Raw genomic sequence first — 25657 nt, forward strand, 5'->3', positions numbered from 1 at the left:
TTTTTTGTTTTTGGTTTTTTGTTTTGCTAATACCACTCAGACTGCAATGTATTTTAATGTCTTTTTGTGATCAAATAGCTAAATAGGAAAGGGGAGAAAAAATGACGTGATTTAAATTTTTTTCTTTTTATATCGTATATAGAAACATTTTCTACTTTGCTTAAAAGATTCAAGCTTAGTCAGAGAAATTTAAACTGTTTAAATATGCGCTTAGTTTTGCTTATGTTTTGGATTATTGACCTGCTGGAAGATACGCATAACAGATTTTCTTCCAGGATTGCCTTACATTTTGTACAATCAATTAGCTGCTTCTTCTTGGGTTATGTAGATTTATTCAAAATCTAGTTTTTTTCTTCTTGCATGTTAATACCATGTAAAGGTAAAAGTCAGAAAATCTGTGAAAGGATAGAGCTCCTTCACCTCCTCGAAGTGCTGCTATTGGATTCTGAAGAAATGCACAGCTCCCGGTCAAAAACAACCAATCAGAGCCAGGAGGAGGGGCTTAATGCCGTCAATCATCTTCTTGTAATGGCAGAAAAACTACTTCCCATTCCAGGAAAACTATTTGTCCGCAGTGACCATGCTGACCGCCTTATACTGTCTCATGACAAAGCAATAGTTTAACAAAACAATCACAATACACTGTAGACTATTCTGTGTTAATTCAAGTGACTTTCATTCGTCTCTGAACTAAAATATATATTCGGTGTATTAACGCACACACATACAAATACAATTTTACTTTTAGAATATTTAACTATTTCTAGCAACAATATATGTAAGTTTAGTACACCTAATCTTATTGAACTAAGAAGGGAAAGGAGGAAAATCACTTCAGTTAGCTTTAACTGCTTTTCCATTTCATGCCACTCCGCTTAATAACAACTGGATGACATTAGTATCACTAGCGCACACTGGGAGGCATGAAACATCTGGGAGGGGCCTCTGTGTTGTGACAGTAGCGTCTCAGCTGGCCGTGAAAAACAGCGGCTCTTCGGTCGGTTTAGAAGGGGGAGCTTTCTTCTCGCGGAAAAGAGACTCTGCTGACTGAGATGCGCGCGGCTCCGACGCAGCGGAGGTCGCGAGGCTGCTGGTGAATTACAATTGGCACGCGGAGCCACCGTGAGCGGAGGGCTTTTTATTTTTAAATCGCGTGCGACGAATTTCCACACCTTTTTGCTAATTGTAGCTTTTTTCACCGAAGGGTGTTTTTGTCTTTTAGTCTGCCACAGGAATGTTTTTGCCCGGCTGGGTTTTGCTACAGAGGACCACGAAGACCTTCGAAGGCATCGGTCATGCTCCCTGGTAAGCTCCAAGATGTCTCTCTCATCCTGACTGGGCGGACGAGGGTATCTTCGTCAGCACTGCTTTTATATGTTACATTAACATTTAAGTCGACGTCAACATTAGTATTAATGGGGTTAAAAAAAAACATAGATAAATAAAAAATAAGCAGCGGTCCTGTTTTTAGACCAGCCTAAAGACACACCTGCGAAATGTTATTGCTTGAATGAATTAGTCCTGGGTGGCTCATTAAGAGCCGGTGTTGCTGTCTCAATGCGGGGTAGCTGCAGCCTGACAAGCCGGGCTTTAATGAGGGGGACATGCTGTTTGCTGAACGACACGTCTGCGCATTAAATGCAAGGACTGCATGGAATAAGGCCAAATATTTTTCATCTGGGTGCAAGCGAGCGCACTGTTTTTCGTTGGCACCAATACATTGAAAGCGGGAAATGCGCGGACCGCATCCATATACATGAATATAATCTGGTGCCATGAAGGAGTACAAATCTGTGTCAGGTTTTCTGGGAATACAACTTCTCCCTGTTGCTGCATTCTCAGGCAGGATCCTGATACGGCTGTCTCTCACATGTTTCGCTGTTTCCACCTACATGAGCGCTGCCTGTTCCCATGCAGACTCGTTAAGCCCTATTATTAACAGATTCCTGAACCAGAAGGCCTGTGGGGATGTGGAAAAAGCTAATCCAGAAGAAGTTGTTGGTCAGTCAGTGCCTCCAGGGTCATCTACTTACCCTCATGTTTTTGTTTTGTCTTTGTTTTCAGAACTTAGATATGGTTTTATTTTGAGCTGAAGGGGGATTGTCGCCTCTGTTTTCTGGTAAACATCTAATGGAATCTTGTGTAGGTCCATCTTTAGTAAATTTATGATATTAGGTGTTTTGCAATGGTAGACAGTTGAAAAATGTCATTTTTTAAGTGCTTGGTTTACCTTTCTGTAAACAAATGGTCCGTCCATGTTTTCAAGAACGAACCAAGTCTGATTATTTGATTCATGATCAAAAACTTCAGTCTGCAAAATTCAGTGTATGCTATTTTAGATACATTAAGTATCTTAGACACATAATCTCATTACTCAAATGTTTAAGATATTTCAAATGAAATAATTTGTCTGGACATATCTCCTTTGGTTTGTATTTTTGCTGGATCACCTCAAATGTGAAGTCATGTCACTTCAATTTAGCACTCCCTGCATGTGTTTTTAAATGTGAAATTCAGCTGAGAGAGTGAATTATTAGTCATATCTGTGCTAATCAGAGATTTTGTTCCTCTGATATCAGATTTTGGCCTGATTCTGATGTATGCCAATCTTGAAAAACTATAACTAAAACCAAAAATATTTAGTTCTGCTTTGTGGATGAATTGAAAATGGATCTAATTTATATGTTACGTTACATGTTAATAAAACTGTTACGTTACACATTAATAAAACTGTTATGTCACAAGCCAGTGTTACAGAGCCGAAGCTATCAGCGCCACTGACGCAAACACTGTCTGGGACAGACGAGGCTGTACAAAATAATAAGTTAAAAAAATAAATAAACAAAACTGCCTATATTGCACCGTTCAGTATGTAGCAGCATAAGTACTCAGCTTTATTCCTTCAAAATAATGGTTCATGCCCTGTAGCATTATAAACTATTCCTTCCCTGAATTTCCTGATAGAATTGGAATCATCAAAGAGATAAAGGAGAGCAGCTTTATCTTTTATAAATTTTTACTGTAGTCTATAAAAGTCTCTTTGTTGCCTGAAGGAAAATTAGTTTTTTCTCTATAAGCTCTTGAGCTTCTTGTGATTTCATATTAAACATCTCATTTGTTCTGAAAACAGGGAAATGGGTCTTCTTCCCTCTGTAACAACTTCAACATGGAAGAGTGTTGTCAGCGCAGTTTGGTGTTGCTAACATTGGTGTATTTAGTGATTTCCTGGTGTAACCTGGCCTTGACCTTAGAAAGGGCTTAAAGTGGCAGTAACCCAGGGCTACAGTTTATTTGGGGTGCCCACAGATTATTCTTAGTTTTTTATGAATACATGGTTTGCAAACACTGTGCTATTATATGAGTAATAGGCTAACACCAGGTGAGTTGTAATAATATCTTGGGATTTTTGTGCATATAAACAATACCAAAGTATATGAAAAATTATAGTTGTTTTTTTTTGGAAGGGGAAACAACAAGGGCTGCATTAAACCTAATCAGTTGGTATCATCATTTCATATCTGGTTATATATAGGACATATAAATGTACTATAATTAGCATTAGCATTACTTAGGGAACCAAAACAATTTCCAGCCCAGGGCTCCACATCAATGTAAATCCGGCCCTGGGTGCACATCCAGTTGTATCGCAGAGGGTTTTTTTTATCCTGTTTGTCATTTTTATTTGTTTTTATTTCTGCTCTTCTTATCTTTTTTATTTATTTTTTCTATAACCATAGCACCTGGCTTAGTAAAAGTCCTCTGCTCTCTCTTGACATGGATCTACTTAAACATCTGCACAGATTTAACATGAAAACACCCTTGGGGAGGAATCAAGTCCCAGACCTTATCAAGTGGTGGTCTTGTTAGCCACAAGATAACCCACTTTGTCTTTAAATTGCATAAGCACAAAAAAAAGAAGCACAAAAGGGGAAAATGAAATCAGATCAGAGAAGCTACTGTATGTGCGTGTAAGTAAAGTCTCTGACTGCAGGGCTGGGGCTGCCTTCATAAATCTGACTGAAACAAAAGCGTTGAGCTGCTTCCAAAATCAACAAAGCGGATTACAGAGAGTAGAAACACTCTTTTTAGTACATGTAGGAGTCCCTCCAGGTGTGTAGAGCGGAGGGGGGGAAACGTATGGAAATAATCCCCTTGGACTACAGAAGCACATTCCTTTCTTTATTGCTACTCCCCTTCTCTCCCCCCAGCCTATCACAGCAGACTCCAGGTGGATCGCAATCAGCAGGTCTACGTTTTGCCCGTGGTAGGAGCAAAGGTGACTCAAGGCCAGTGAAGGGGGGATAATACACCGATGTGATTGGTCGGTGTGAGCCTCCTTTGTGCTGCCTTGTGTGTTTATGGATCAGTATATAGTGGATATAGATCGCACAGCTGGAGATTACTTCGTAATCAGGGGTCAGTCGGGGTCACCTGACCTCCCGTAAACTTTCGCACAGTTCCTTTGGTTGGGGTCGCTCAGGTGGGGGTAAAACCTCCACACTGACTGAGCCGACCGCAGTCACACAGAGGACTGTGTGACTGCGGTCGGCAGTGACTGCGGTGTGTCGTCTGTCAGAGGACAGACAACACACGGAGTGCAAGTCTGTAACTGGGTTTCCATTAACAATAAAATTGTGCAACTAGAAATTACGAAAATAAACTGGCTTAATTTAAATATTACAAAAAAATATCACGTTTTTAGATTAAAAAAAGTTATTATGGTCAGGATGAGGTGGTTTTCCATCTGTATGAAAACCCTTTTTTCCCATCACAGGTGTCGCATGGTCAACAACCGGATGTTACTACTGGTGAAAACGACAAAGAAGAAGACAGGAAGTAGTTGGAGGATGATGGTTTTGGGGGTTTTTTGCACAATGTGCAGCTGGCTCCACCAGAGCTCTCACAGCGTCTCATCGTTCATAAAAAGTCGTGTGTCACTCACAGGCCTGTCATAACAATTTTTCTGGACGATAGATTGTCCCAGAACTATTGCGATAAACGATAACATTGTTGTTTTGAGAACATTTTCAAGTAACATAATAGTAATAATTGCATGAAATGAAACACATTCTCAAAAATCAATAAACTTTAAATTCTAATGAACATTTAGACACTGGAACTGGAAGATATTTGGAATATCCAAAATAAATAAATAAAACAACAGAAACAACAAATTAAATGTATTATAAAGACTGGAAATAAAATTATCCTTCAAAAAAGGTTTAGTTGAGAACAAAACACCAGACTGAAGACTTTTATCATTTAGTTTTTTGTAAAATGAGAGAGAAAAGAGAAACAAATCAAGCAAATGAAAATTATTGTCTCTTTTAATTTATCATGCAATTAATTAATTTATTGTTTAGTGTGACAGGCTCAGTCACTCACACATGGTGAATCCATAGCTCTTCTGTAAAATTGCCAACTTCCCCAAAGCCCAGCATTCATAGCTGTTCCCAGGCGGCTTGTTGCTCCAATAAGACACAGATGTCTCCTCTGTTGGCTGATAGATGATGATGCCAGGGCAATGGCTGAATTATAATAAAAATGTTTACATCCGTCTCTGACATGATTTGTAACGACTTATCGCGGGAACAAGCTTATTCACACGTGATTTTACTTTCATTGGGATTTTTTTTTCTACATCAGCAGAACACAGACAAAGATTTGTTCACATTTGTGATGGAAACTCAGCTACAGCTGGATGCTGTGTTCATATCTGCAATCTTTGTCATGGTCATTTTAAAGAGACACGCTCTAAATAAACTTTAAGCTGTGATCCTTGCTCTAATCCAACTGGAGGTGCCGACTTGTAGCCCGGCCCCGAGGCGGTCGGCAGGGTTGGGGGGGCAGGTACCATGTGTAAGTTGACAACAGCAGCAGCTGCGTCAACACCAACAATAGTCAACATGCGGGTGTCGGCCTCACCTGTCCACGACAAGCTGGACGAACGTGTCCAGCTGCTCCTTTATGCGTCAGCTGCTCAGCAAACATAACGAGTTACTGTTGTAAAAACACGTGGATTTCTTGGAGGTCAGACTCTTCAGCAATGATTTACTAATAGTGGCACTACACGACTGGTTATGATCTCAGGAGGGTGAAGAATTTAAAACATACAAGCTGTGAGTTTTGATTTCTACAGATTGTAAAACGCCTGCTGTACGAAGGAAAACGAACTTCCTACCCAGGTGAAAAAAAAGTTTACTACACAAATTTAAGTGTACTTTCACTTAAATTTGTGAAAGTACACTTTAAGTATACTAAATATTAAGTGTACTACCTATAAGTATATCTGAAGTATACTAAAAATACACTTGTACCAATTTCGAAATTAGAACTTTAAACACACTTAAACATAATTGTACCAAAATACACTTTTAATATATTAAATAAAAGTATATTTTAAGTGAACAAAATATGAATGAATATGTATGAATTTTTAAGTGCCTTAATAATCTTTTACTATGTATTAAAATAGCATACAATAAAAAAATGATAATCATGATGTAATTTTAAAGTATCCAATCAATTTTCAGATGTGTGACGTAAAACCTTATAATCCTCCAGTTCATACTCCAGACCAGATGGTGGCGGTATTGCACATTTTCATTTATTTAAAAAAACGCCCCAAAGAGAAGAAAAAACTTGAAGCAGGGAAGATAACAGACGCTGTTCAAATTCGCCATTTTATTCGCATAATGCCTTAAAAGTAGAGAGGGCATTGACAATAGTTACTAATTTTGGTGAATTCAAGCTGGTGATGTCCTAATCCGAGTTAGACGACAACACACAACGGGACAACAACTGATGGAAATGAAATGTGTGTCACAAAAGGAGCCCGGAGAGATGAAGGCTGCTAAGTGTTGCTAGCTGGTGGTAAGTTTGCTTATTAATTATCTTCATTTAATTATAAACAGTGCAGTAAAGATATATAACTTACGTTGGTTTCTTAAATAATTATTTTATCAATTGTATTGTGACTTGTATGATTATTACTATAGTAATCATTCAGCTTCATGTTATAACTGCAGGAAGCTGTTTGTTGCGACTTATACTTTAATTCATAAACTAACCTGGTTTTAATTAAGCTCCATAAGACAAAGAGACTTTGATATTGTGAGGTGGTTGTTGTTCTAACTCGTTCATCAATGATTTTATCTTCAACATATGTTTGCAGTCTAAGCAAATGAAGATGAAAGAGGAAGCCAGAGAAATCGGATGTTAGAAAACCTAAAGGCTTTTCTGTCTAAGAAGAAGCTCTGACTCCACCAGGTCACCAACCAGCTCTGAGGATGAACCTTCACATTGTCTTCATGATGTAAGTTTGTTTTTTCAATGAGGAGCTAGCTACATTTTCAACAACAAAAACTGCTGTGTTACCAACACTAAGTGCTTAATAAACATGATTTGATTTAAAGGTAACTGGAAATAATTTTTGTCCTTGTTAATCTAACATTTCTCTTTCATACATTTTATTTGTTGTTGGCTTTCAGGGCCCTGTGATGGACTGGTGACCTGTCCAGGGTGAACCCTGCCTAGGGTGAACCCTGCCTCTCATCTGATGACTGTTGGAGATGGGCACCACCAGCCCCCCTCACCACCCTGCAAGGATCAGTGTGTTCAGATCATGGATGGAAATATTTTAAGGTAGTTTGTCTCCTTAAGTCCACATTTAAAAGAGCTTCATAGTTAATGCCAACATCAACAGATTCTATGACATTGCTGACTATTTTTTTTCTACTTCTAACATAAACAGGCAAAGAAGACACCCAGAAATGTTTTTCCACCCCAGGCATCCGGTCCCAATCATCATCAGTTCTTATGATGTCACATACATGGCGAGTCCACAACGTCTTAAAATTGTATTATTTTTTTATTTGCCATTTTTCTGTTCACTTTAAATACAAATGCTTTCTCTGTTTAATTGCTCTATTGTTCTTTTTTGTAGGATTCTGTAAGATGCAGTGAACGGGAATTTTCTGTCGTTGATCCTCACTTTCATGCTTTATTGTCACACTTAAATTTTCATGTTCATGTGTTCACTTTTGATGTGTAAACTGATAATTTATGTTAAGTTCATAAAGTTGTGAGTAAAATTGGACAATTTTAAAATGTCGGTAATAAAACAAAAATATTTGAATTACCTTGGGCATCTTGTGTAATTAATCTTCCCATGTAATTTTAGCCTAAAACCATGTAAGTACTGTAGTATAGTTATGCATGTCATTTAAAATATAGGTACGTAGGAATAAAAACTTTCACGAGTAATTAAAATTGTAGTTTATTATCAAAAGCAAGAAATCAAAAATAAATAAGTGTAATTTAAATACATTACTAATATATTAATAGTATATTTAAATATATTTGAAGTATATGAAATATATGTTTTTAATATAATTCCGAGACCAAATTATTACACTCAAAATATAATTTTATCAAAATATAATAAAGCTCTGAAATATTATATTTAAAAAGTATACTTTAAGTACACTAAGTACACTTGAAGTTGTTCCAAAAAAGTATGTATAGCATACTAAAATATACTATTACTTGTAATTTAATACTACTAAAGCATACTAAGCACAAAATTAGTTGTTCCAAAATAGTACAGTTTAAGTACATCGATAAAAGTATACTAAAGTATGTTCAAATTTAGTATACTAAAGTATACTTTTTTTCACCTAGGTACAGCGTGTAACGTGTTAGTAGGATTCTCAGCTAAATATGTTTGGTGTTTTGTTCTGGAGAAAGACTGAAGTTTCAGTCACTTTTGATTCACCAATAGTTGTTTTGGAGACTCCCTCCTTTAAAGAAAAGATGCACTGATGCAGATTTCTGGAAGTCTTCACAAATATACAGTTTTTTTTTTTGCTTTGGACTAGAACACATAAAAATGCACAATGTTTAATGATAGCGGTAGTAAAGAAAATAGTTTTTATGCCCCAGAGCACATGAATATTTTCTCTAAACTGAAAACATCTATTGATAGATTTATAGACAGAAATTAGTGAGTACTCAGTGCTGATGCATTCAGTGTATACAGGGCTGATTTTTATTTGCATAGTATATGATTTGTTAGCTAATTTATTGATTAATCATATTTTCCACCTTTATTAACTTTTTTCTTTCAGATTTTCAGACATCTTGTTTTCTTTTGCCTTTTTTGGGAGAAGTCTTCAAGAAACAACTTATGACTGTCATGTAATGACTGAGAAATAGACACTACATTGCAACTTTAATTAATGTATTTTTTTGTTTTTATCTCTATTTCTTGTTTAGTTAAACACAAGACCTTAAGATCTGAAAATTGTGTTTTTATAATGATTTCTGTTCCTGGTACTTTCTCATTTGATTACGATTGTGTGCCCTCAGTTAATGACACTTTCTATTCTAGTCGCCTTATAATTTTACTTCCTGGTTGGTATTTTTTGATGTGATTGCTGATTGTTGTTGGGAAGCACTTGACCATATGAAACATGCTCTATAAATAAAACGTGAGTGAGATGAAAACGAAAAGCACCGAAACAGAACGATTGGAATCATGTAGGGATAAAAGCTGCATATAAATCTGTACGAATTGAAGAGTTAATCTTACTGTGAACGTTGTAATCTCTTGTGTATTAGTCCGAAGATGAAGATGCGTCGTTCGGGCTTCTCCAGTGTTGTGATCTGTACCAGGGTAGTTCTCAGCCCATGTTTAGCTAACACGGCCTCCTGGGTGCCATCTAAAGCTCTACACATGAAAAGTCAACATGCTTTTGATGATCTGATGCTCGGGTCTCTTCTGTTGATGCCTTAATGTAATCCTTTCTTTGATGCTGCTCTCCGAGTCTTTATCTGATTCTCCACTGTCCCACCAGCATCCCTCTGGAATCTGCTTCCTTTGTACCTGCCCACATCTGCAAACCAGATGTTTTTGAACGTTTAGCAGTCAGGTGCCCTGTACTTTAGACGCCGTAATGATCAAAGGTTTAAACCTGGTCGTCCTCTTTGTTGGGTCTGTTTTTTGTGTGCAAACCGCCACTTCTCCAAAACCTCATAAACGCACAGCGCTGAGCTACAACCAGGCTATTATAATTACACACTGAAGTGTAGCAAACACTGACTGTATTGTTCAAAGCCAACTTATCTCATCTGATACTCGTTACGCACACCAGACCCATACAGACTCCAGTAATTTAATTAAAGAAACCAGGAGCTCAGTTGGAATAAAAAAGCTTGTTTTGCTGGACGGATGACCATCGTTGACGATGTTGTCCTCGTGAGATGAATACCACCATGAAGAAGTTGTCAGACCTTTTGAACTGTTTCACAGTTTATCACGTTACAACCACCAACTTAAATGTATTCAAATGGTATTGTACAAAATAGACCATTAGAAACTAACACCTAATTAGTTTAGTTTATTTAAAGAGTCACAAATAGGCCAGTCACAATAAGAAATAATAACCAATTAATCGCATGATAAATTTTATTTTTTATTTATTGATTTCTCTCTAGCTCTCAATTAAGGCGGATACTTTTTTCCTCTGCTCCCTCACTGCCTTGCTTGCTCGGTTTTTGTCCTGTCTTTCTATATTTTTGGATCCTTTCTTTGCACATCCTCCTAATCTACAAATTATGGATCTGGTCAACCGGTCTCTCAATGCAATTGATAAAATTTTCTAGACGAGAAGTCTGGGCTCAGGGGAGCCCTCTTGTCCTGTGGGGACACACCCGGCGGGATTCACCCTGGATTTATTCATGATAACAGGATTTCTGCTGTTTGGAGCTTGTGGATTCCTGGCTTATCGACAAATTTGTGATGGACTTGGCCGAACTAGGGAACACTCAGACTATTGGTGTGGACAGAGACACAAGTTGGATGTGAGTCTTGCTGAGACTCGCAGCCCAGCTGAGGACTCTAAAACTCACTAACGGAATGGAATTGATCTTGGAGATGTTGTTAGTTTCGGTTCAGTGGAACGACCAAACTAATTTGGATGATTGGGAACTGAGATGTATCAGAGAGACTTTAGGGAAGATTGAAATTTATAATCTTCCCGACCGAAGACATTCTGTATCTGAATTGGCTTTCCCCGTGTTGCATTGGAAGGGCTGCATATTTCCAATCCCCTTGAAGATATGTAAACACAACGCTCTTTCCCTCCTCACCCCTCCTGTTATCCATGCAGCTGTGGAGCTGAGCGCTCCCAAGGACATTCCTGGATAACAACATCGTTATCGGACTTCTGCCGGGAGGCTGAGCAACGTGGTTTCATGGCCCTTTGACGTCACCGCCTTCACTCATGTCTTTGTTTTGTCCTTTGTTTTGTCTGAATGTTGCCATCTGTCATAATGTGTCCTTTCCTCTTTTTATTTTATTTTGTTAGAAACTGGAATACTCACTTTTAACTCGAAGAAGGAATAGAACAAACGTGGAATCCAGAGACTCAGTTTATTAGTTTATTAGTTACTCTTTAGCTTATTTTTTAGAAACTGTAGAGTACTTACTATTTAGATAGAGACTCCTATTATTGCAACCCAGAAAAAGAATTAGAATGAACTTAGAATCCAGAAAAAAATCTTCCAGAACATGAACATTTAGGTTTTTTTTTATTACTTAGAAACTGTGAAGTACTCATTACTTTTACAAATTTATAGCACACTTATATAGTCCAGAGAATATTTACTTATACTTATCTAGCAACCCAGAAGTCCAGAGGATACTTACTTACTTACACTTACTTAGTGTAAGTAAGTGTAAGTAACTTACTTACTTACTTAGTGTAAGTAATGGAATGGGAAACATTCCATTACTTACACTAAGTAAGTAAGTGAGTCCTTCACTCTCTACCATCAGCTTACATCCTCCAACATAGAAGCATTTAAAATGACTTTTTATATCTTATTTTAAACTGAGTTATGTCTTTCTATTGTTTCAATCCAGCATTTAACCAGTTCCTTAAATCCACTCCACAAACACACACACATTTCTTTTTTTTTTCCCATATAGGACGGACTCTGTTTTTTTAAATCTTATGTCTCCTCTTAATATAAAACCCAATATTCTGTCACAGACCTTATATAATAAGTAATTGTGTACTGAAAGGAAAATAATATATTTCAGTGTTCTTTCACAAAGGAAAGTGTCAAACATTTGTGTTATTTGCTATTATACTTCTAGATAAAGTGCAACCACTTGATTTTACCTAATTGACACCAAAAAAGATACCTTCATAAGTTATTTATTTTTTTAAACATGAATCGTTTTCCTTCCACTTTCCAACTAGTTTGTGTGGGTCTGTCACATAAAATCCCCACAGAATCGATTTAGTAGTCATATGTTGCCTCAAAGTGGAAAACGCTGCATGATATTTACTTATGAAACCTTGTTAAAATCATCCACTGTGAGCCAGCAGATCTGGTGAATATAAACTGTAAAGTTGAAGTGAAAATTATACCCCTGAATCTACATTTACCAACAGGAACAATGTGGTGGTGTTTTTTTTTTCTTTGTATGTCAAAGGATTAAAAGAACACAAGCAGAGCTGCGAGAGTGAAATATTTGTTTTTGGTCAAGATGGTGGGAACATCTTTATTGAGAAAGGCACCAAATGTCTGAGCAAATGTTTCTGTGGCACAACAGAGCAATTCTTAAGAGGCATGGCAACCTTTTGGCTCCCGCGTTCAGCTGCCTAGATGAATACCAAATGTTTCCCTCTTGTTTTCTCAACCGCTACTCTCTGCGGTTCTTCCACTCGACTGCCCATCGGATAACAGATGTGACGGCGTATTGTTTATCTCAGGTAAAACAAACAACAACAAAAAAAAACTTCCTCTTAGTCCAGTAGATTAGCAGTGAAAATCCGATCATCATAGACTCCACTCGGTCTAACGGGATTCATGTGATGAGCTTTTGTCCAGGCGGCAGTCGTAAGTCTGCCACATGTTTTTTGTGAAAGGCTCCCACTTGTCTGTCAAAGGGAGGTCAGGCATGCCTTGGTGGAGGGGGGCGGAGGCTTTCACACATACTCTGGCTACCGGTTCACTTTCAGGACAGAAGCCAACACAAATGTTTGGAGCATCTAGTGTCCGTCTTCACAGAAAACGAGGAAGTAGCCGGTTGATTGCGAGCAGAGCTTCGAAGGCGGCTGCTCTAACTAACCGGTAGATAAATGTTTCTGTTTCAAAGACGCAGCGCTGGCTGAAGTGGCCTCAGCCACGGCGATTGTGCGCCAGGCCTTAAGAGCCCTGCGCGTGGATTTGTGGGCTGACGGATGTCGTTTTATGATTTAAGCAACTGGCAAAGAGACAGAAGGGCGATTGTTTATGGCAGCGATCTGCCAGCAGCGATGAGTAAAGGGGGTTTTGGCAGAAAACACTGTCACTATTTTTGGATATCAGGTCTCTGTTGGATATTAGAGATGAAGCTTTGTGCATTTGGCACATATACTACATGGAAACAAAACAATATCTGCCTCAGTTCAGAGAAAACAATACTTTTCAAAGGTTTGAGTGTATTTCTTAATTGAAGTATTTTCAGAATTATGTCTCTGGAAGTCAAGACAGGAGGAGATAAAATAATACTCATTGATTTCCTACTTTTGTTACTGATCCCACCAACCAGGTTTCAGTCCTTTTGGTTTCATTCTTCTTGTTCTTCTCACTTTGCTTTAATCAAGACATGGACAAACTACCAAGAGAATACATTTCTCCTCCTCTAATTCAGTCCATACATTATTAATGTTACTTACCCTGTCTCATTTCCCATCTTTTTGCAAATTAATTAGTTGCTAATTGTAGTCGAGTGCTAATTTTAGAGTCATTCGTTCAGAATCTCTTACACGCATGTTAAAACCAGACTTAAAACTGGTTTAGTGTAGAATCACAGATATTTCTGTGTGGATTTAATATGACCGGCAAGCACAAAGTAATGCTTAATTCTTTATACATTTAAAGTGTGGGATACATTTTTTTCAACCCCTCTAATTCAACAATTAAGTCCATTGAAAGTGTAAAGAAACAAGCCTAAAGTTGTTGTCTCTGTACTTTAATAAATGTGCAATTTAAGTATTCCCATGTTTTATTTAAAAAAAAAAATTTTAAAAACCACCTTGATGTTATAACTTTACAATTTTTGCCCTACCTTGTGTTTGTCTATTTCATAAAATCCAAATAAAATACTTAAGAGTTTGTGGTTGCAATGTGACAAAGTGTGAAACATTTTATATTTGCAAGGCATTGCAGCGGTATCTAAAGTTAGTGTATCGGTGAATTGTTACAACTTTAACCACTGGTTTTCTTTATCCCTTTTACTTGCACTATGTGGTTTGATTTACTGTTAAATTCCTATTTTTTGTAAACCTAAAGCAGCAGAGAACAGTACCATATTTATTCTAACATAATAATATAATAACATTAATGTGTATTTCTTCTTTCATCTCTCTCAGAATTTGACGTTATCCATCTGAGCCGAGGCGCTGCGCCTCCCTGTGTGTCTCCCACGATTCAGACCGCGCCCATGTTTATCTACTGCTAATTTGGAGAAAAAAATGCTGCTCCCTCCACACCTCAACATCACAGATGGCTGCAAGGTCAGACGGAAGGAAAGATTGAAACTTGCAAACATTTCTATCCGTGGCTTTCAGATGCAAATGACCTCTAATCCGACTTCATCCAGGTAAGGGCGTCGCTGGGAGAGTGAGTTGTGTCCTCAAAGTTACGTTGCATGGAGGTCAAAGGACATCTGATAACATCCATGGGTTTGGGGACTCCTGGTGAGTAGCAGAGTCGTCTCACTGTGTAAGAAAACAGAGGAAAAAACAGCCCATCGTGCCTGGACAAGCTTGAAATGGCCTGAGAAGTTTATTTAGTAGCTTGTTGTTTGTTTTTTTTTGTTTTTATTCTGACAAGTTTTCTCATGGGACCAGTCAGCTGAAAAAACATCTGCTTGTGTGAACATCTTTTGTTCACACAATGTCATCACAGCTGCAAGATACTTTAATCAGAAAACTAGAAATCTGAGAACAAAACAGTACAAAAAAGAAAAAAAGAGACAGTGATATGATGGATAAAACACTCGTTGCACCAGGTTTTTTTTTAGCTACTGCACGTGTAAACCTGAGTCATTTGCTCTAAATGTGAAGCTGCTGTTGTTTGCTATCTAAAGATGCTTTACATGTGTTGTGGCCTGCAGATGTTCAAGGCTGCCAGGACAGCAAACTGCAGGCTGAGAGGATTGCAGCTCTGCAGGAGAGGAAGCAGACCCTGGAGGCTCTCCTCAATGCCAGAGTGGGAGAGCTTAAACAAGTGTGTTTGCAGGAAGCAGTGAGTGACTTTCATTTCTGTCTTCAGACGTACCAAATGAAGGTCAGGATAAAAAAAAAAACCCCAACATATTCCCTTTATCCATGTGAAAAAAACCTATTATAGCCTATTTCTTTCTTGGACATGTGGATATTATTAGCTTTTACAAGATGCTGAAAAATAAAACTAGTATAACCAAACAATTAAAACTGGAGGCATCTTAACGTTTTCTGCAAAATGAATTAGAACATCCCCACTATTACTTCCACTAGTAATGGCTGAAATGAAACATTAGCATGTCGACTCAGGTACACGACTAGTAACATCGTCACTGAGCATTTTCAGAGAGGTTTGTCCTTCAAAGCACTGTGTGTGTGTGTGTGTGTGTGTGTGTGTGTGTGTGTGTGTGTGTGTGTGTGTGTGTGTGCGTGCGTGCGTGCGTGCGTGCGTGCGTGCGTGCGTGCGTGTGGGTGTATGTGTGTGTGTGTGTTTAGGCCATAATGCAAACCAGTTGCTCTCCAGACAGAGACAAACATACATAGTGACCAGATATGACTGGTTCATTTCACCATAGCAACACTTTACAAGGAATCGACCAAACAATAGTGCATTTATTCTGACTACAACGTATGTATGAGGCCGTTACTTAAGACCACGTTCAAAACTGAAGAAGCTTTTTGGAGCAATTGCACGGGTCTCACACACCGGTCCTGCCAGGTTTGTGCACCAGGTGCATAATCTGAAAGAGCACAACGCCTGTGGTCCTTCTGCTCGGTTTGTACAATGTGAAAGGAATTGATAATTGTGTTTATTGTAGAGCGATGACTTAAGAGGGATTATGATCAGCTCACCATCCAGAATCCTAGCAACCCATCTCAAAGCTGAAAGTGAGGAGAGGTGTCAGAAATTGATAGATGGCTTACATATAAGCTTGTCACAATAAGTAATAAGTCAATTAATCGCACGAGAGATTAAAATGAGCGTGATAATATCCATTTGCATGCTTGTTCGTATAGTTAGAGATGCTGCCCTTAAATATTACTGAAAAGTCAGCATTTTCGAAAATGCTGCAAACATTTGACAATCAGTACAAAGTGGTTAGTTTGAACTTTTTTTTGGCAGTTTTTCCAGTTTTTTCTGTCTGAGCCTAATATATGTTCTGAAGGAAATTTGTGTTTTGTTGAGACTGCACAATCCACTTAATTTATTGTTTAGGTTGCTTCGTTTATTTATTTTGGATACTTAAAATGTCTCTAATTTCCAGTGTTAAATGGAAATTAAAGTTTATTGATCTTTGAGAGGGGGCTCTTGCATTTTTATATTAGTTGAAAATGGTCTCAAAATAACTATATTATCATTTATTGCAATAATTTCTGGGACAATTTATTGTTTCCCAGAAATTAGTTATTGTGAAAAAAACGGGTAAAACAGGCTCTCGATGGGTAGACTGTCCTAACATTTTTCTCTTTTTTAAAAAGCTATTAAATAGAATAAAATTACTTTTTCACAGACATAAAAATTAGATTAATGCCTGTAAACATTTCTTAATGACAGAGTATTTAACAGAGCAATCGAATTCTTCCATATGACTGAGAAGAGGTGATCTCTTTGACCACCGTTGAGCTCGGACTCATGGAGCAACTTGCCGCACAGTTTTCTCAAACACAATGGCCTGCAGATGAATCGAATGAATTGTCAGCACATGTTAATAAGACCACAGCACCCTCAGGTTTTCTTTGCAGCTGTTTAACACATCCCTTCATTTTCAGCTGGATGTGTAGTGAGTCACTCCATCTCACTTCGCCTATTTTTGGACTCAAACGGTTCTGGCAGCAGAGCGGCTCGTCTCAGATGTTTCTGCTCTTCTGCAGGATTTTATTCCTGACACAACAGATGGGAGTTTATATACAGTTGTGTCTATTGATTTGTTGCAATATTAGTGCATCGTGCCATTCATAGGATTTATGTGCAGTAAACTCATGTTGGATCTGTCAGACAAGTAAAGAGTTGTTGCTAAATGTCCTCTGTAGGAGCTGACTGGGAAGTTGCCGCGTGCGTTCCCTCTGGAGGTCGGGGAGAAACCCCCACTGGTGCAGCGCAGAGCTGGCCTGGCGCCGAGCACCAAGGCAGAGGTGAGCCATCCCCCTGAATATCAATAGTGCTTTACGCATTAGCTGGATCTCTGTTTGTGCTTGTATCGTAATATGAACAGCCGTTTTCTGGCTTCAGGATGACTCCGGCCAAAGAAAGCAGATGAAGGCAATCTTCACCGGCGCTCTATGCAGACACTCTGAGTCAGACAGAAATGGCCATATCAGCAAGAGGGCAGTCCACAGGGGGTGTCATACAGGTGAAAGACATTGTTTCTTCCAAATGAAAACAAACATTAAGTGCCGTGCACATGCATTTCTACTCTTTTCACATTCAAACAACAAACCAATTTGTTGAATTTGATGTGATAGACCAACACAAAGTAATGCATTGTTGTAAAGAAGGTTACTTAGTATTCAGTTGTTGTGCAAATAAAAATCTGAAAGCGTGACACTTCATTTGCACACGTAGAGGCTTAATTTCTTTTCCCTATTGTTGAGCCCCAGTTGAGTCGGATTGGATGGAAAATGTCTGTTAACATCAACTTTAAAGTCTCAATTGAATTTAGGTGTGGACTTTGACTGAGCCATTGTAGCTCAGTAAAATGCTTCACATCTGAACTAGAACTGCACAATATGTTGAATCGCCTCTGTCATACACAGTGTGTGTGACATTACAGTGGATGCCTGGATGCACTATTTGGTAGGATATATTATTACAAGTCATGCATATCAGGAACATATTTACCTCTACAGTCTATGGCCGCTTCCTTTATCTGTTATTGATGAGCACTGAGATATTGGTCTTCATGGCTGTTTGTTCTTTAATTTCTCTAAAAATATTACATTAATTAATTCCATTTGTGTTTTTATTACATTTTGCTGTTTTATGTTTCTTGATAAGATGTTTCTTCTGCTGCTGGAAACTGGATTTCCCAGAGGAACCAGAGCGATTAATGAAGTCTAATCTAAAAACGTCAAAACAGCTGCGTTTATACTGAGATTAAAATACATGCAACGCTTACTACGGCACTGATTTTTATTTAGGGCTATCTGAGTAATGTTTATTCAGCCCATGACCTGAACTCATCTCTGTCTTTTAGAGGACACTGTGATGTCAGAAAGTACCAGCTCTATGTCGGATTCAACATCACATGACAACGGTGAGTCGACTGTACATAAATGTTCTCTAAATATTTTACTCTGCCTAAATACCCCAGAAATTCATCAGTGTATATGTTGCAGTTGGTCACCATTTGCTGCTGTTTTTCTCCTCACAGACTCTTCACCCAGCGTTGCTGCTGACCAGCGCTCCCTGTCTCAGCCCCGGCTCACCGTGGGAAGCCCCGACCACAGGATCAGCAGGAAACTCTCTCCTGTTGAGATTTACTATGAAATGAGGACACGTCGCAACTCGGTCACAAGCTCTGTGAGGTAATTGTCTAAGAGTTCAGATGTATGCTGCCAGCCTGGTCCCTCTGTCACTTATACAGACATACATGATACAATCTCTATTGTGTAAGTTATACAAACTTTGTGTTGACTTTTGCAGCCCAACTCACTCTTTACCCAGAAGTGCTTCTAATGTTGAAGGTAGAAGTGTTCCAGCGACGCCGTTGTTGGCCCGAACTGCTCCAATCAGTGTTCATGTCAGGTACCCAGCGACTCTTATGGCTTTTATCTCACAGTGGTGTCCAAACCTTTTCTCCTGGGGGTCAAAACTGACAAATCTGAACTACTAGTGGGCCACAAGATTCATTAAATTAAAAATAAAAAAATTTGTTTATTGTGATTTTTTTTTTTTTTTACTTTACCTGCTCAACAATAAACCAGATTTTTATGAAATATTTATATCACGAAGCATGAAAAAAATGGCTTTGGACTGTTGCTTTATTGAAAGTAAAACAATTCCCACATTTTTCTTGGTCATCAGTTGTTTACCATTTTCAAAATGTGATCAGAGGCCGAACAAAATTATTTCAAAGGTCACAACTGGCCCCAGAGCCACATTTTGGACAGCCCTAGTCAAAGATATTTAATCAGTCACACTGTTTGTTGAGGAGCACAACTTGCAAAACAGCAGCTCTTCATATTTTTCATATTTATTTTTTTTGGTTTGATGCACTTGTAGTTCTGTACTGATGCAATTTAGCTGCCATGTTATGGTTCACTTTAAAAATACAGAAAATGTCCACTGATTTTTATCTGCAGTTGTCTTTGTGGTTCTTTATGTTCTTGTGTTTAATCCTCCTGTAGGTCTGATGCACCGGGCAGCAATGGGTTGAAGCAGTGGTCTGGCAGCCTGGATGTGCCGTACATGATTCCCCTGGCTCAGGAGGGCTCGTCCTCTGATCGCAGGAGCTGCCCTTACAGCTCCAGAGCACGGCGCAGCAACAGCTCCGAGGCCCTCCTGGATCGCTCCAGCCTGCCAGACGAGCCTGGACCCAGAAATGGCATGCCTCAGCGGGGAGGACCGTACAAGAGCTCCGAGACCCTGACCGACGGCAAACTGCGGCAGATTCAGCTCGGCAGCCCAGAGAGCCAAGGCGACGGCTCTGTGGAGCAGAGTAAAATGCGTCTGTCAGTGGGCGGCAGAGGGGCCAGCGGAGGCTACAATGAACTACTGATGGACTACATCTGGGGGAAGCAGCAGAGGATGCAGGTGCAGCACCAGTTGTACCAGTCCACAGGCCGAATTTGGCAAGACATGTCCTCTCCTCGTTCCTCTACTGCTGCAGTGCCTCCACATGCCAACGGCTTCTCCCACTCCCAGGTGAACCTTCCCAGTGCTGCAAGTCCTTACAGCCCCATGGTCCTCAGAGGGTCCCAGGCGGAGCTCCGTAGGGTCAAGGTCACCAGGACCAAATCTTGTGGGCCTTTCATTCCTTTGCAGCAACATTCACAAGACGGCATTTTGCTCTCGGCGTACGAGTCTCCTCTTCCTGCCACTGGCACCACCACATCCTCCATCCCCAACCTACTCCCATACCAGACTGAGCTGACTGGGTCCTCCTTCGGCCGTAGGCCCCCGCAGTTTTCTCTCCCCACTCCAGAAGATTCGACCAGAAGCCTACATAAAGCACTCGCCCTGGAGGGACTGAGGGACTGGTACTTGAGGAACGCCTTCGGCTACCCCCCTTCTGCCTCAAAGGGCCATGAAGCGGGCATCTCTCGACTCTCGCACCCCCATCCTCTGGTGCACCAGGTCCAGTCCCTTCAAGGGGAAACGGCCAACCTCCAAAGGCCTCAAATACCCCAGTCAGCAAGCTTCCATGGTCACCCGCTACATGGACGGTCAGTACACAAGTATCGCTACATGACTGGAATATTTTATGTCAAAATCTAGAATTTATACATATTAATGTAAAATGAAAAGATCAAAACAACATTCTGTTTTTGAAAAAAATGCTCTCCATGCTCCAGACTGTCCCTAAGTTTAGACAGTACGCTGTAAAGTATTTAGCTTGTGGTTTGTAAGGAAACTCAACACATTGTCTGACTACAATGCACTGCTAAAAGAAGAAGACAAATTAAACAGCAGAAGCATTAAATGTCTGGATCATGTTAATTTATGTCGTGCTGAATCAACATAATGTCTGACTTTTTTTCCTTTTAATCTACAATCGCTCTAATTTTCCATCGTAAAAAATAAGTACATTTACACCAAAAAACATTAAAAAAAGTTTTGGATAAACTTGGATAATCCGACATTAAAAAGTTGTAAATTTGCAAGAAAAATTATAAATTTCCAGTAGAAAAAGGCATGAATTTAGGATTTTTTGACTAGGATATTTTTACATTGTGAAGTCAGAAATGTGTGTGGAGAAAAAACAAAACTCTTAACCTTCTCAAATTTTTCCTATAAATTTTCTGTCAGACATTTGTGACAGACAATGCTGGTAGTCCTGTGAGATTGAGGTGGCAAATGTAGAAGGTGCATACTTTTAATTTATGATATGAGTAATAAATAGTTTTACAAAAAAAATAAAAACATATATAAACTGTGTAGCGTTTTTGAATTAAGCTTAGCTTTTTGCATTAGTGAAGTTTTAAATAGTAGAAATAAATGCATTTGCTATCTCTAGTTCAATTAAACATTTTTGAACCTCAGTGTGCAACAAGTCACTGTGAATTTAACGGTGAGTGTTTTGTCGTAAATCTGCAGCACATTTGTGACTTTCACTGAGTGATTTGTGCCTGTCGACTTTTCTGTGCTTGTGGAAAAATAAAGAGACTTCACATAGTTTACACTTAATCACCTGTTTAAAGGAGGCTGGAGGTCGTAACTGTCAGAAGACACAAACTTTACTGACTAGTCCCTAATGAGGTGGAGTTAGCAGGTTTTATTTGTTTGGGAGATAATTACTCAAAAGGAGAATGTTGTGTGTGTATGTTTCTCTTTGACCTTCCTGTTTTTATAGATCATATTTGTTTAGCTGTTGTCCAGCGGAGGACGGTGGTGTTACTCTAACCTTACACGCTATGAATGGATCCATCATCCACTTTTACAATTGCGTCTAATTTTATGGCCGCATTTTTGAATAAGCATAAACCTCCCACCTACAGCCTTATGCTAACATCTAGCTTCTTTGTTTGTTTTACAAAAGCTTTACCAATCAGATTTATCTTGCAGTTTGTGACCTTTAGCTCAAGTACAGCCGGGTCACGTGACAGGATGTTGATCGAAGGGCACATACACACCTGTCTCTGAGTCGTTCCCCAAAAAAACAATGATTTTTGAAGTGACCTAGTCAAAGTCTGTAGATAGTGCATGATCCTAAATGGGTTGTTCATGATAAAAAACACTCAAATGTGGCAACAAAACATATCAAAGTACTTTGCATCATAATTGTAAATGTGCATTAAACATTCAATTTTGTCAAATTACGTCATCAAAATGATGAGGCAAATGGACATCAAATAACATATAATGATCAATATTCCAGTTATTATGAATCAAAACTAATACTAAGCAGGTGGATTTTTAGCCTTGATTTAAAAGAAATCAGTGTTTCAGCACTTTTGCAGTTTTCCGGGAGTATATTCCACACTAGTGATCGCTGTTTCTCCATGTAGCTCCTTGACGACGTGCTTTTTTTTTTTTTTTTCTTTCTTTTAAATGTTTCAACTTTTAACGTACTGCCTTTATGGGCTTCATGCACTGACCATATTTTTTTTTGTGTGTGTGTGTGTATTTTTCTTCCAGATCAATGGAGTTTTCTCTCTACCAGGAAACTCCAGATCCACAAAAGCAAGAGGCGACCCCAAAAGAGCCGAGCGCGGACCCAGGTACCCTGGTCTGAAAACCACAGATGCAACGTATCAGCAGAAACACTGTAGCCTCATCTAGACTCCATTAAAAGTTACAAGTGGATACAATGTGACCTCAGTGACAACGCAAAACATGGCAACCTCAGCAGAATGGGACTGAAGTGTAGCTGTATAGTTCAAAAAAAGAAGAGGAAAAAACTGAAGAATTTCCTGTGTTCTGTCTGATTCCAACAGTATAAACTTGTAACCCAGTGTTTCTGTATGAATGTGCACTGGTTCTGACTTGTCGAAACATCTAATACCAGTAAACGCCGCGTCTGGTCCTAATAAATCTCCCAAGGTATACTTTTTTACAGAATATAGACATCTCTAAATAACTATTTTGTATATTCTGATATAAAAACAGCTATATTACAGAGGGTAATTTATTGCTTCTCAAATATGTGATAAACAATAGTTACAGTCTCATTCCATTCGAACAAAACAGCTACACGATTGCTTTTCTAAACTATATATAAAAAAAGTGAAAACATGCCTCACTGTTCATCTGCCATTCACTCGCTAGCATTTCTTTTTTTTTTTTTAAGAAAAGTATTTTATAAAAACGAACGGGGAGGCATGAAATGTAGTGACATGACGCTCAGGCGGAAGTGCCAAGATGTTTACAAACACTGCCTTGCTGAAGTATTCGTAGCAGATGAACTTTTCCACTTTTTGTCATCAGACTGGACGAAACACGCTGGTGCAAAAAGATGAAGGAAAACGAAAAAGATGCATGATTTTCAGGATGGTTTAGAAAAGCAAGGCATACAATTATACGCAGAGTTATTGACTTAGGGGGAGCTGAAAACAAAATCACATTTTTATCTGTAAAGCATAGAAAATCATGCATCATTTTTCCTACTCGATTTATGCGCTGCTTTGTGTTGGTCCATCACATTAAAATCCCAATAAAAATGTAACGATGATCAGGTCGGTTCAAATATCTTAGCAAACTTCTGTGCTAACAATCTGTAAAAAGTTATAATCAAAGTGAAACCGTTGATGATGTCACTCAATTAGTTAATAGACTGATGTGATTGTCTCTTTTTTTATTTTCTAGATTCAGATAAGTGCTGGGTAATAAATGAAGCCTTCTCTGTTAAGACCTCAACAGACGAGTTAAAACCAGCAGCAGGTAAACGCGTAGGGCCGGAGTGAGACCTGCTGTATGGTTGTAGCACATGACTGTAGGACAACAAATAAAATAAAACTACATTCAGCTGGATTTGAGTGTCATACAGAGCACTTTATAAACATCTGAAGCCTTAATTCCCTATTAAACAGTCACCAGGAGACGGGCAGCAGTGAGATTTTGCTATGAGGCAAAGCCAAAGAGGCTTTTCAACGTCTGCTGTAGGTCTGAGTGACGGTGTGTAGATGGTGAGGAAGGTGCTGATGAGTTTCACACTGGCATTTTATTCCCAACTAATCTCATAACGGTGTAGTATATGCCTTCCACCCCCCAAGTGAGCATTAGTGGTGGTTTGTGTGAGCGGAGCTGCTGCAGCGTTCGGCGAAGGTGTGAGCAGGTCTCGCACTGTTAAATCCTGTAAAATAAAATGAAAACTGGTCTGTATTTGTAGGGACTATAAATCATGTGCTTGGGGTATTTTTTTGTTGTTTAACAAAAAAGTTCATTTTACATTTTTCTACCATATGCTGCATCATAATTCATTTTCTAACCAGACTCGGTAGCATTTAGAAAAGCCATGAGGCATAAAAAACTGAAATACTGTTTGGTGTAGCATAACTTTTTTTTTTCTGTTGTCGGTTATATACTTGAAGCATTGCCATTGTAAAACTAATTTGAATGTGATTATTTAAGTGTGTGACTCTATATTTTTCCACTGTCTTAAAGTGTAGCACGCTGTGGAATGTCACGTTTTCTGCTGTCTGATGCGTTTCAGTTTCCAGCTTCACAGATCTCCCTCCCAGCTCATTAAAAACCTGAAATCAAAGACCAAACTGCTGTGCACTGGGGGTCAGAAAGGTATTTTTCATATTATGTACTCTGTAAATACAAAATAAATGCTATGAATTTAGCTCTAAAGCAAAATGTATTCAAACTATATTATATTTATGAACCTATAACATTTTGTAGCCATCTACTGTAGCTCTTGGTGCAGGAATTGCCAGTGTGTGTTTAAACCATTTTATCCAACAGTGTGATGCGTTGATATTTGATTTGACTGTTTTTTTCTTTCTCTTTTTTTTTTCAAAATATATAAATGCAGCTGTTTTATCTTTCCCTCATCTCCTTCTAATCAGGCCTGTGACATTTGTCTTAACAGACCTGCTCTCTGCTGTACGTTTGAGATTTTGCATTTGTTCTACTAAATAAAGTGTCATGTTGAAATTACCTCTATATTCCTCTGAAGTATTTTCTCCAAGACATTTAGTAGATGAAGTTAAAATTGTTCCATTACAATTATCAAAGATTTTTTAAGTTCTTATAAAGTATTTTGGATTAAGTTTGATTTTTCAGTGCAGTAATTTCATGTGATATCGTTGGATTACTGTATGTTTGCTTAAAAATAAATATGGTGATTTGGTATTTAGTTGCTAAGGAATGTATATACTTGCGTGTCTTTTGACAACTTTATAGATCAATCATTTAGAAACATTAGTGAAAATTAAAGCAGTTTTGAAAATGATTTGTCTGAAAAACAAAATTAATACAATTTTATTGGTTACGGGGTGTTTGGGCCATGATTTAAGATGCTGTTTGAGGGACCAATGACCCGCAGAAGAGGAAAATAAGTCACCAGCTTATCCTGGTGAAAAACTGCCATCTAGTGGTGATAGTTTTAATATTTTAAGAATAATCTAAATTATTACCTTGCAAAATTATTCGTACCTCTTGAACCATTTCACAATTTTCACTAGTGATGGTCGATCCCGGCTTTTAGTAAGTGAAACGATGTGGTTGAAACACTGGAGCTTTCAATAAAACGGTGCTCGAGTAGGAC

At 38.6% G+C, this 25657-nt stretch overlaps 1 protein-coding gene across 1 annotated transcript; it reads left to right on the top strand.

The window, feature by feature from the left end:
- Positions 1 to 809: 809 nt before the first annotated feature.
- On the top strand, positions 810 to 25047 carry ccdc120b (coiled-coil domain containing 120b). Its single transcript, XM_081607401.1, has 12 exons — positions 810 to 1305; positions 14430 to 14573; positions 14660 to 14756; positions 15176 to 15306; positions 17316 to 17417; positions 17515 to 17635; positions 18479 to 18538; positions 18656 to 18809; positions 18928 to 19029; positions 19632 to 20669; positions 22582 to 22664; positions 23749 to 25047. The coding sequence occupies exons 3-12, from the start codon at positions 14708 to 14710 to the stop codon at positions 23844 to 23846; spliced, it is 1938 nt and encodes a 645-aa protein (XP_081463527.1). The 5' UTR covers positions 810 to 1305; positions 14430 to 14573; positions 14660 to 14707; the 3' UTR covers positions 23847 to 25047.
- The last annotated feature ends 610 nt before the right edge of the window (positions 25048 to 25657 follow it).

Source organism: Poecilia reticulata, chromosome 5, assembly GCF_904066995.2.
Source record: "Poecilia reticulata chromosome 5, P_reticulata-male-v2, whole genome shotgun sequence".
NCBI lineage: Eukaryota > Metazoa > Chordata > Actinopteri > Cyprinodontiformes > Poeciliidae > Poecilia > Poecilia reticulata.